Here is an 11,622-nt window from a genome sequence, read left to right as displayed (position 1 = left end):
GCAGGATGTTAATCTCCTGGTTCTCAATTAGCTGGGGCAGGATATTTATCTCAGGGCTCTCATGGTTCTCAACAAGGCAAGATGTTAATCTCAGGGTTTTCATCCTTGTGATTGTCGGGCAGGATGTTAATCTCAGGGTTCTCATGATTCCTAGCAATACTTCATGAAAGAACACAGAGAAAAGTACTACATTTTCACTGACCAACCAGCTAGCATTACAACCTTGAAGCCCTGTAAAGGAGGGCAGATGACAATTCTGGAAGCTCAGGCCTCTACCTACCAGCTGGACATTTAGATGTACAGAATGGAGATAATCAGCCATTTTTTCCCACCAGCACTCTGTGAAGGATGTGGTCTGTGCTCACAAGAACATCATGTTCTGCAAGTGTGTGGTTGTGGATATTCTGTTCTCCTTGCTATGCATGTTGCATCCTCTCTTCATTGGATCCCCAAGAAAAATCCTTGGCCTATGAAAGGCAGCCTCAGAAAAGCCGACAGTTCTGATGAAGAGGGAGACTTTTATTATTCAGGAAAGACACTGGAGGTTTACAGGATCACCAAGTTCTGTTCCCAGGCTTTCATGATGGACCAAGCTCATCACATCCAGGTCATGCTGCCTAATGAAGGCTACTTGAACAAGAATCTCCTTTACAACAAGCCCACAAAGATCCTCTCCTGAGTACATGTGGCACAAACAACTTCTGAATGGACACATTTTCCAAAACATATTGATAAACTGGGACATGCATGTGAGAGTCAGCAAATATCCCTAACCAAGTCTTCCAGAGAGACTTCAGACAGGGTTAGTGGCAGGCAGGTTCAGTCTTTTCATGTGCTGCCTGATGTCACAACTGCTTCATACTAGTATGAGCACAGGATTCTCATTTTTAATTGGTTGGGAGAAAATGCCCTTGTGTAATTATACCCTGAGTTCACCTGGGTTAGTTTCCCATTCTGTTGCTTTGATAAAACATGAATTAAACCCAGTTGGGGAGTAAGGCATTCATTTCTGCTTGGAGGTTACAATCTTCCATCACTAAGGAATCCAGGGCAGGAATTCAAGTAGAGACCACAGAGGAACACAGCCTGCTGGATTGCTCCCATTGGCTTGTTCAACTTTCTTTTCTATACACCCGAAGACCACACGGTTGGATGGCACCACCCACAGTAGCCTGGGCCCTCCCACATCAATTGTCAATTAAGGAAATGCCCCACCGAACAAAGGTGGAGAAAATTTCTTCACTGATGACCCTTCTTCCTAAGTGAATCTGGAATGTGTCAAATTGACAGTTGAAGCTAACTATGACACCATCAGCCACCTCAATTTATCAGACACAAAGGCACCCCACCTGGACCACATATTAGGGGGTTGATTCCTTGGGTTAGTCCCAAGTTGGTCTTCTTTTAACACTGCTTCAGGTTGAATGAGGCTGGTAGCTCCTCTTGTCCTGGTGAGCAAAGTATCCTAGAAAGACCTTTTCCAGGAGTGAGCTTCTCATTCACACAGCTCTACCTTGCATGGCACACTCATATAGGACCTACATTGGTCTTCAGCCAAGGTTAGCTTTAAGCCAAATCATTTCCTCTTCAAATTTGTTGTGGCAGTGGAAGTATTTCCTTGAATGTTAACTTGGAAAAGAGATGTAATGTCAGATCAGAGCCCTCTTTCCTCATGCCTGGCACCTCACCCATCTCAGAACATTCAGTTGACTGACAGCAGTGTGCATGCCTGCTAGTTGTTCATAGCCCCTGTTTTAAGCCTTCCCATGATTCCCTAGTGGATGAAAATGACTTCTTGAGAATGAGAAGCTTTTGTCTCTCTTTTACTTAGAAATTATTTCTGTGCTCTTTAGGAAGGGTATTGATGGCAGAAATCTTAGATTTTGTGGTTTTGGTTAAGTTTTTTTGCATTCTTTTCCCTATTCATTGCAAAAGGGGTGGGTGTCACACAGAAGTAGCCTTTGGTTTTCTTCTGGGCATGAAAAATGACTTAATTATTGGTGATTTCTCTCTTAAGGCTCCAAATTAAGATGTGTCATTGTTGTTGTTGTTTTGTTTGAGACAGGTAACACTATATATCCCTGACTGGCCTGGAACTCCTTCAGGAGACCCAGCTGCCCTCAAACTCAGATCCCCATACTTCTGCCTCCTGAGTGCTGGGGTAAAGGGCGTACCTAGGCTTGTAAATTGTATACTTCTCTAAAGACAGTGGGACCTCAGAGAATGGAGCCTATAAATGAGGTAGACAGAAGTCTCATGCAATAGTCAACTTTATTCAGAGCATCGGATAATTTACCAGGGTTAAGATGAATGATGAGCATTGTGCACAAACAACAGGGGTGGGCTGTATGGTGCTAAAACACAGTTTTCCATAGAGGCACATAAACAAGTAAGAATTGCCAGTTGTAATGAACAATCTAAAGTAAATTTATTCACATCTGCTACACCTGAGATGGGGACGAAAGCGCACTCCAAGAACAAGTCAATCCATGGTTTTGAAGAAAATGAGGTCATAAGACTCTTTTTGTCCTGGTTTTTTTTTCTGGGATTTTCTCATACTCACTCATAAGGAATCCATTCTTAGACTGTTCTGACACACACACACACACACACACACACACACACACACACACACACGCACATGCGTGTGTGTATTTCATGTCAATGCTGAGAAGGTATTTTAACAAAAGAACAATTTACCAAAGTGTTGCTCCCCCTCCCCCTTTTTAGAGACAGCATTTCTCTGTGTATCACTTGCTGTCCTGAAATTTGCTTTGTAGATGAGGCTATTCTTGAAATCACAGAGATCCACCTGCCTCTGCTCCCCAAGTGCTGAGAACAACAAAAATACATTATCACCACTTGACTTGTTGTTTCCTTTATAGAAAATGAAGATATAGTCTTAGTTTTTACAGTGTTCTAGTGGCCAGTCACTGCTGCAGAGTGGACCCTGAGGCCTGGATCATCTCTTCTCAGTCCCCCACTGGAGTCATGGCTATGACTTCAGGGGCATGGTAGAGACAGCTTCTCATGCTGTGCCACACTCTCTCTCAGGTGGTGCCATCCCAGTGCCTACAATTGAGCTGTAAAACTGTGTGTAGTTTGTACCATTTCTAGGTTCTCCTGTTGGTTCTTGCATGGTGCTGTACTTCTTAGTGGACCTGCAAAGTGCAGTCGTCTCCAAGTCATGGTTTCTATTCGCTGCTGGAGAATGCAACTCCTAACTTCATTTAGCACATGGAAGCCCTCCGTTCAATTTCCAGTGCCACAAAGACAAAAATATCTCTGTTTAAAAATAAAAAAGTCTGTACAGATGTGACTGCCTTCTGTTATGATATTCATGGGATGTTTTAATTTGAAAATATGTATGTCTGATGTTCTGTACATCATTGTGTATTAGGTTAGAGTTGTGTTAAAATCTTATGGACAGGAGAATTAGAAGGTGATTTAAGGACCTATGGCTGCTCTTCTGAGAGGATTGAGAAGCCCTTCTAGAACCCCAGCACCTATCAGGGAGGGTCCCAGAATCCTTATTATCTTTCTATCACTTTGACAAAGTAACAAGAAAAACCAACTTTTTTTGGCTTACAGTCTTGTAGATTCTATCCCTTCATTTCTTGGCCTCATTGCTTCTGTTCTGTGGAGCATGGTAGAGCAAAAAGAGCTCTTCAAGAACTTTTCCTAACAGGATTTCTGATTTTAGTCAGAAAATCCATGGAGAGCAAACAGCTTTTTAAGAAATTTTCAAAGCTTTTTTTTTTTTTTTTAAATTTTTTTTTCTAATAGGATTTACTAAAAGATCTGATACAGGTCTTTTAGAATGTTTTCTAGCAGATATCCCAAGAAGTCTGTCTGAAGAGAGAACACTGATCTTTTAGACTCTTTTTCTGATTTCTGATTTTGATTGGAAAACACAAGGATTTGTTGGCAATTGGTGCTAATGCTTTGAATCTGCATGTCAAGATGCTGAAGGTCTTTGTTTCCAATTAGTTTTGATTTATCAATAACCAGCAGCCAATGGTTGGGCACACTGTGGGAACACTTAGAGTTGCCCAGGTAGAAGATATGGAGGATCTCAAGGACTGGGGGAAGGAGAAAGGGATGCAGTAGCAGCAGGAGATAATGCCAAACAGCCATGTGAGTTTTTGAGTGGGACTGTGGTAGCAGGGGAAAGTTTAGGAGTGCTCAGCCTTTGAGGTAACCTAGGTATTTTAAAATTAACTGGTGTTAATTTTAACACCACACACGCACACACGAGCACACACGAGTGCCTGTATGCTTTCCATTAGTAGATCCAGATAGCTCCTGGGCGGTTGCTTGTGTGAGCCCAGGCGGGAGAACAAAATGGTGCAGCCAAAAACTCTCATGACAGATTGCCCTAAAGTGTTGGGTGAGAACCCACTATTAAATAATTTAGGGATTCTAAGATGGAATACACAAACGCAAATGATATGAGTCTAGGAGGGGGGAGAATTAGAGTCTCAGGGAACAGAGCTGAGTCACATGGTTTTAGCTCGCTAAACTTGATCTAAGGAACACAGATGCCAGCAGGGATTTACTCTGGGCTGCCTTCAAGGAGGAGACAATAAGAAGTGGACAATTACGCTGCCTGCCTCCAGCCACCAGATGAAGGATAGAGATTTATAAATCTGATTTAATTGTTTCTATGGATAGAAGGGAACATACAGACTTTGCCTGAACCATATGGGGATGTCCTCCTGTGGTTCAAAACTGATACAAAGAGCTTAAGATGAGAGCCAGAGAGCCAGATGATAGACACAGAGATAATAATCTCCATAGTAGGGAGGATTAAGTATACATGGATGTATAAAATCTTGAAACACTCAATCTTAAAAAATTAGATCAGAAGCAGGGGATAGGAAGCCTAGCCTATTTCAGACAGTAAAAACTTAGGCTTTGAGAATTCTATATTGAAAAAGGGACATACTACAATATATATCCACAGAGATATTAATCTCCATAATAAGGAGGATTTACTTATACATAGATGCATAAAATATTTTGACATTTGAACATAAACTACAAGTCAAAAAGAAAGAGGTGGTGAAGAAGCACTGTCTCAGTGGTTAATATTTGTTTAGATTACTTGCTTTAAATTTTTTTAGTTAGCAAAATGATTGTGGTTATGAGTTTGGTGTTTATATTAAAATTCTCCTGGAAAAGAGGTCAAGTTATTCCTTTAATGATTTCTGGTTACTGGACCAAGGATATGCTACTTTGGGAGAGAGGCTCTGCATTTGTGTTGACAGGAAAGGAGAACAGGCTCTGGATCCCTTCCAGAGTGATATGGATCAGATATGACAAGAAAGGGCCACCTGAAAATCTCCAAAAATTCAAGAAAATCAAGCGAGTCAGGTAAATTCATCTCCTGACTCCTTACCATAGGAACAGCACAGTAACTAGTTTAGACATAAAAATGTCTCTAGCCAAAACTTCTGCTAAAATGAGGCAATAAATCTTATTGGTTATGGAATCCTTAAGATTCCTCATACCATCCTTCATACGGCATGAGTGAAGATTTATTACAATTGGTTATTGATAAAAGTAATTATAAAAAAGACAGTTGTCTTTTATCTGCTCAAACAAGGGGCAAAATTTCATCCTTAAATGATCTGTGCACCCTGAACAATCCATACAAATATCTTAATGGTACTAAAATTTCAGTTGTGAGATTCATATATTACAGAATGTACAGCTTTGGCAAGATTCATCTTCAGAGATGCTGAACTGACCTGCTGTTATAGCCCCCTGTTTCCTGATGCTGTCCACACACTTGCTTCCAGAACAACTCAGCAATTGCTACTGATTCCTAATGATCTTGCCTCATCCAGCCTTATAGATGGATCCATTCAGAACTTTAGTCAAGCACTTAGACTTCTAAGGATACAGAAACTGAATAATAGATGCTAAAGCTAGCTTTCTTAAGTCTAACCAATTTTGTAATTTCCCTACTCCTTGCCTCCCCCTTTAAAAAATTTCTCATCATTCCTATTCAGCAGGAAGAAGCCATGGAGAGTCATCGTCCCACTTCCCTGGGTTTGAGTGTCTGTTAATGATTATAGTACAAATTACAGATAGATTGTCATTTTAAGGGATAATTTGGGAATGGCCATAATTTTGAACAGGGAGGAAACAGATAAGATGGATTACTAAATTTATTTTTGAACAAATCATTGTGTAGCCACAATCTTACATTGGTAGAATTCTTTGTAATTGGTGTAAAATTGAAGTTATGATCTCTTACATTGGTATAGAATTTATATATTGATATAATTAAAAATGAAAATTAAAGTTTTCATTGGTTTGAATCTGCATATCGATACAACATTAGAAATTGATATTGTGACTCTTAGGTAGTAGGCACTGTGCCTATGGAAATCATTTAAGAACAAGATGATTAAGTGATACAGTTAAGGGCCAGATAGTAAACTCATGGTTAGGTTAGATTCTAATTTAATTATATTAAAGTGCTTTCAATTTACTCAAATTAAAGTGGTTAAGATTAGCTAAGGTTTAACAGTTCAAATATATTTTACATAGACAGATAGTACTCAAAAACCATCAGAAATCCACAGAATGTGACATTTAATGTTATTTCATTATTAAAGATCATTTGACATCGAGACATGTCTGCTTCTCACAATTTCTCCATTCTCCTTCAAAGAAAAATTGAGCATCTTTACCTCCAGGTGAGGTTGTTTATCATGACAAGATAGCCACAGAGGAGAAATTGCCTATTTCATCTGCAGAGAAAAATACTTTCTGGGAAAAGAACACACTATGTGGAATAGTTGACTGATAGCTCTGCCAAGACAGGGTAAGCAATCCTTCATAATTCTGCTTTACAAAGGTCTGTCAGATGATCCTGGGCCAGATGGTTGAAGACACATGCTCCAACATTACAAGAAATTAGGAGAGTGTCCAGGTAGTCAGCTGTTTCTACAATTGTTTAAGATTGAGAAGCTGTGTTCAGTGCTTCCTGTATACCCAGGTAATGTTTAATTCATTCTTGGATTTCTGACAGGGTTTGAAGACTAAAAAATCCCATAAGCAAACTTAAGTTGTTTAACATTAAAGATATGATATAGACTTAAAAACATGGTTTTCACATGTTATTACAGGTTAAAATAAAAACATAATTTAGGTATAGAATTGTAAACTTTTAAAGTTAGGAATGATGATGGAATACTTTATCTAACTGAGAAATATGATGAATTGTATGTTAATTGTATATCATAGTCTATGATTTATATAATTGTTGTGGTTATACTCAATTTATATCTGAGAGAAGAGTTTTTTTTAATTGGACATTAAAAGTGGTTTGTTGAAGATTGGTCCTAATGCTCTGAATCTGCTTGTCCAGATCCTGAAGGTCCTTGTCTCCTATTGGTTTTTGATCTATCAATAAAGATAGCAGCATTCAATGGCTGGACAGGAGATGGGATACTTAGAGTTGTGCAGATAGGACACAGAAAGAATCACCAGGACTGAAAGAAGAAGGGGATGCAGTAGCAGCAGGAAATAAAGCCAACCAGTTTTGGGCCTGGGGTGCCAGGGGAAAGTTTAGGAGTGCCCAACCTTTAAAATAGCCAAGGTATTTTAAAATTAACTGGTGTGTGTGTGTGTGTGTGTGTGTGTGTGTGTGTGTGTGTGTGTGTGAGTGTGTGTGTCCATTTGAGGATCCAGATAGCTCCTGGGTGGGTGTATGCATACACCCAGCTGGGAGCACTAAGTGTTGCAGCCCAAAACTCCTGCAATAGAATTACTTTCAGAATTTTTCTAACAGGATTTTTATTATGGTCTTTCGTGGCTATTCCTGGTTGCCACCTTGACTATATGTATAATGAACTACAATCCAGAATTGGAAGGCTCAGCTTTGATCCTAATCTGGATGCTGAGAGATACAAGTTTCTTGGATCTTGGTATGGAGATCTTGAGGCATAGTGGCCATGAGTTCAAGGTCATCTGGGATTAAAGGTGTGGTGGCACACATCTTTAATCTGGGCCATATCTTCTGCTGGAGACCTATATAAGGACATTGGAAGATGTAAGATTCACTTTCTTTCTTCTTTGCCTGCTTTCCTTGTGGGACTGAGCAACTGCTAGATCCTTGGACTTCCATTCACAGTTGCTCTTGACCATTGTTGGACTACAGGCTGAAATGAAAAGCTGTGAATTCCTTCAGTAGTAATAAAGGAATTTGATCATGGAAGACCTCCTGAAAATCTTGGCTGTTGACAGGGAAAGTGAGGAAGAAGAGACCCAGAAGAATAACAAAAAGTGATTAAAAAGCTGGTCCCCCATGAGAACTGCCCAGACATGAATCTCTTCATGGAAGCCAATGAATTTTTTTGGCTATGTGGTCCTCATGACTTATTACATACCATTCTTTTAGATGGCAGATGGGAACTTATAGCACTCCATTGCAGTTTGGTTTCCAGTCCAAAGAGACTTATAAGATGGAAAACTTCTGTATTAGTCAGGGTTTTCTAGAGTCACAGAACTCTATAGTAAGGGAATTTATTGTTGAAGCATGGTTGAACTCCCTCCTGTGACTCATGTGTGTAGCAAGGAGACTTGGTCACAGCATCTTCATAGTCCCTAGACCACCCTTAGCTCCCAGAAGGCAGGAGGCATCCTTCAGAAGCAAGCTCTGGCTAGACACTAGTGAGTTGCAGATCTGGGTCACAGACATCAGGCCTCAGTCTATGCAAGATGGCCTCCTAATGTGCTGTTTGGTTTGTATCTGGTTCCTTGATGTCCTCTAAGAACTCCTGTGCTGGAAACTTAGTTCCCATCATAGAGTCTCAAGTTATGATGTGATAGAGAAGCAGGAGACAACTGGAAAGGTGATTAGGTCTCTTGGGTGTGGCCATGGGAAAGGACAAATGCTATAGACTGATTGAGTGCTGGAGACAACACACACACTGACTTGGCCATGTGACTCATGCTATTTTCTGTCTCTCTGCTGGTGTGGAGGTCCTCTACAGAGCTAATAAATGAGGTTGCAGGACATTGGACCTGGAGCTTTAAAAATGGTTAGTTTTCCTTTATTACTCAGCCATGATTATCATCTTTTTACAGCCTTATGAAAATGAATAAATACACTTTACTCTTTTCAGTGGGTACTCTATAATTAGAGAGCATAAACCTGCTGGGCCTTCCATGGTCCTCTGCATCATGAGGAACTTTTATATATTCTTCTGGTTATGCCTTGTGGTGGGAAGCCTGGGAACCATGGCTCGTTAATGGAGCAGTAAGGCACATGGCCTTAGGACTGGCCATAAGGTAACTATTTGGTGACTGGTGTGGGAAAGGACTTCCTGCCATGTATACAGAGCAGAGAAACAGTAAATGCCTTAAACATCTAGAACCCTGGGTCCCCACTCCATGTAACAGCCAGTAGAGAATTAACTAGGTTCAGAGGTGAGTAGTTGGCATTAGGATAGACTGAGTTCTGGTTCTGGCTAGATCCCATACTGATTTCCAGGCTGAACTTCTGTTCACTGTGAGAGGTGGGAAGACTCATGACAGCCTTGGAAATAGATACTTTCTTTTGTTTTCTAGATGGGATACACTGTGACACACAGACACTGCACAACTGTCTCATGTCCCAAACACTGGGGAACAGGGACAGATTCTGCTATTTAGAGCCTATGTTGTCCTCAACAGACCCTTGGTGTCACTGGCCCTATTCAGTTCCATGTTCCTGAGGATTTCAACCTGGGAAGTCATGTTGTGCCCTGTGGACCCTGTCCCATGAGAGTGACAGATACTTTGGTATAGTGACTATGGTCTCTTAGCATTCTCTATGCAAAGGTATTTTGGAAGCACCACAATTGAGCGATGGCACTTCAAAGTCCCACTGGTTTTCCCTGCGATATCCTTCAACCCAATCAGACCCAACCTCGAATCCAAAAACCCAGGCTCCTCTGTTAATTGTAAGGCCTTTAATGTTGGATTCCTGTTCTTAGACACCTGGAGGGAAGGGGTAGGGCTTGTTGCATCTATGCTGGTGAGCAGGCAAGTGGCTTCCTTGAGAGCAAAGACATATCCATCAACATGCTGGGCTGGCTTCTATTTTTTCCTGCAAAGAGATAGTCAAGCAAGCCCTCAGAGTAAATGAGACCTCATGCCCTCCTGACCACATGTGGGAATACCTTATGAAAGGACCTGTAGCTGGTTTGCAATTGCTCTTGGGTCTGACCAGGACCAGGGAGCCTTATCTCCAATCTGTTGAGACAAGCTTTGCAAAGAGCCTCCCATCCAGGCAGATGGGAGGATCTACCCTGTGAGACACCATAGGCACAAGCCTGACAGTAAGGGGAGGAGCTGACAGCACTCCCTGTGAGCCTATGGACAGCTGGGGCCCCACAAGGGAACTGACTCCTCTCACATGATGAGGATGACCCTCAGATATCTGCAGCTGAGGCAATGACTTATCCCACCAGTTCTAGCAACAAGAAGGGGTTCACTTTAACTCTAACCTCGAATGCCCCAGGCCTGGCAGCCACACAGTGGCCTTGGAGGTGCAGAGAACAGGAAAACATATGACTGTTTGGGGGCTAGGGTAGTAGGCTTGTAAAGTTAGGAAAAAAGACCCAGGCTGGAGAAGAATGCCAGGCTAGACTTGGGAGGCTGTGTCAGGAAGGCTGATGGAGGCCAAATTCGGGCAGGGATCTAGTGTGACTTGGCTGAGCTGAGCAGCCAGACCCAGCTCAGGCAGCCTGAGGGTCCCTTCCTGCCCCTTCCTCCTCTCATCCTCAATCAGGTGTGTCACGTTTCTGGATTCACAGAGAAGTTTCAGTGGTAGGAGGAGGAGCACAAGCCTTGCCCCTAGCCCAGCACTTAGAGACTCACGATGAAAGCGAATGCGTGTGCCTTGTCTTCCTCTGTCAATGTGCTATCGACACATTGCTTGAGTTTTTCAGTATTTTCCACTATGGCAGGGTCATCTTTGTATTTTTTCACATACTCAAAATATTCTTTTGGGGTCCCGTGAAGAAATAGATAAACATCCTGTTTTATAGCTGGGCAAATGCCACAATCTGGAACACAAAGACAAAGTGACCCTCCCTTGAAATACAGGCATCAGCACATCTCAGGGGATAGAGGGTGTGAGATCTGGAGAGCCTGCATCCCTGACCCCCTTCCCCCAGTAATACCCACCTCCCCCTGAAGTCAGGAGCAGGGCAGCCCCAAGCAGCAAGACAGCACCAGCGAGCTTCATGGTAATGGTGGCAGGTACTCCTAACCAGCCTGGTCCCCTTTTATACCTGCCCTGGTCTGCTCAGTGGGCAGGGAGGGGCCATGTCTGAGCCCCTCCAGGCCCTTCCCAGAACACATCTTGGAACTTCCTGGGGCTATGTTTGTGCTATGGGGAGATGTGTATTTTGGCAAGAGGATAAAATCCTGGTCAACAACCTGGCTCAGCCTGGTCCCATTCTTAGTGATCATCTTAAGGTCACTTGTCATTTGACAGTCAAAGGAAAAGATGACTAGGGGTAGAGTCCAATGGTTACTCAATCAGACCTCCAGAGTGAGGTCTGTGTTCCCCTGTCACAATGGGAACCTCAATGTTTAGTTAAGAGACTTACTCAC

General features: G+C 42.0%; 1 protein-coding gene across 1 annotated transcript; it reads right to left on the bottom strand.

Moving 5' to 3' along the window:
- Positions 1–9,796: 9,796 nt before the first annotated feature.
- On the bottom strand, positions 9,797–11,251 carry LOC116100458 (major allergen I polypeptide chain 1-like). The gene is made up of 3 exons (XM_031384278.1): positions 11,191–11,251; positions 10,882–11,069; positions 9,797–10,108 (listed from the first exon to the last, which is right to left on the bottom strand). The coding sequence occupies exons 1-3, from the start codon at positions 11,249–11,251 to the stop codon at positions 10,079–10,081; spliced, it is 279 nt and encodes a 92-aa protein (XP_031240138.1). The 3' UTR covers positions 9,797–10,078.
- Positions 11,252–11,622: the final 371 nt, after the last annotated feature.

The sequence above is a fragment of the Mastomys coucha genome, unplaced genomic scaffold, assembly GCF_008632895.1.
Source record: "Mastomys coucha isolate ucsf_1 unplaced genomic scaffold, UCSF_Mcou_1 pScaffold21, whole genome shotgun sequence".
NCBI lineage: Eukaryota > Metazoa > Chordata > Mammalia > Rodentia > Muridae > Mastomys > Mastomys coucha.
Note: the sequence above shows the minus strand (reverse complement) of the source record. Positions and strands in the feature narration are given on the sequence as shown.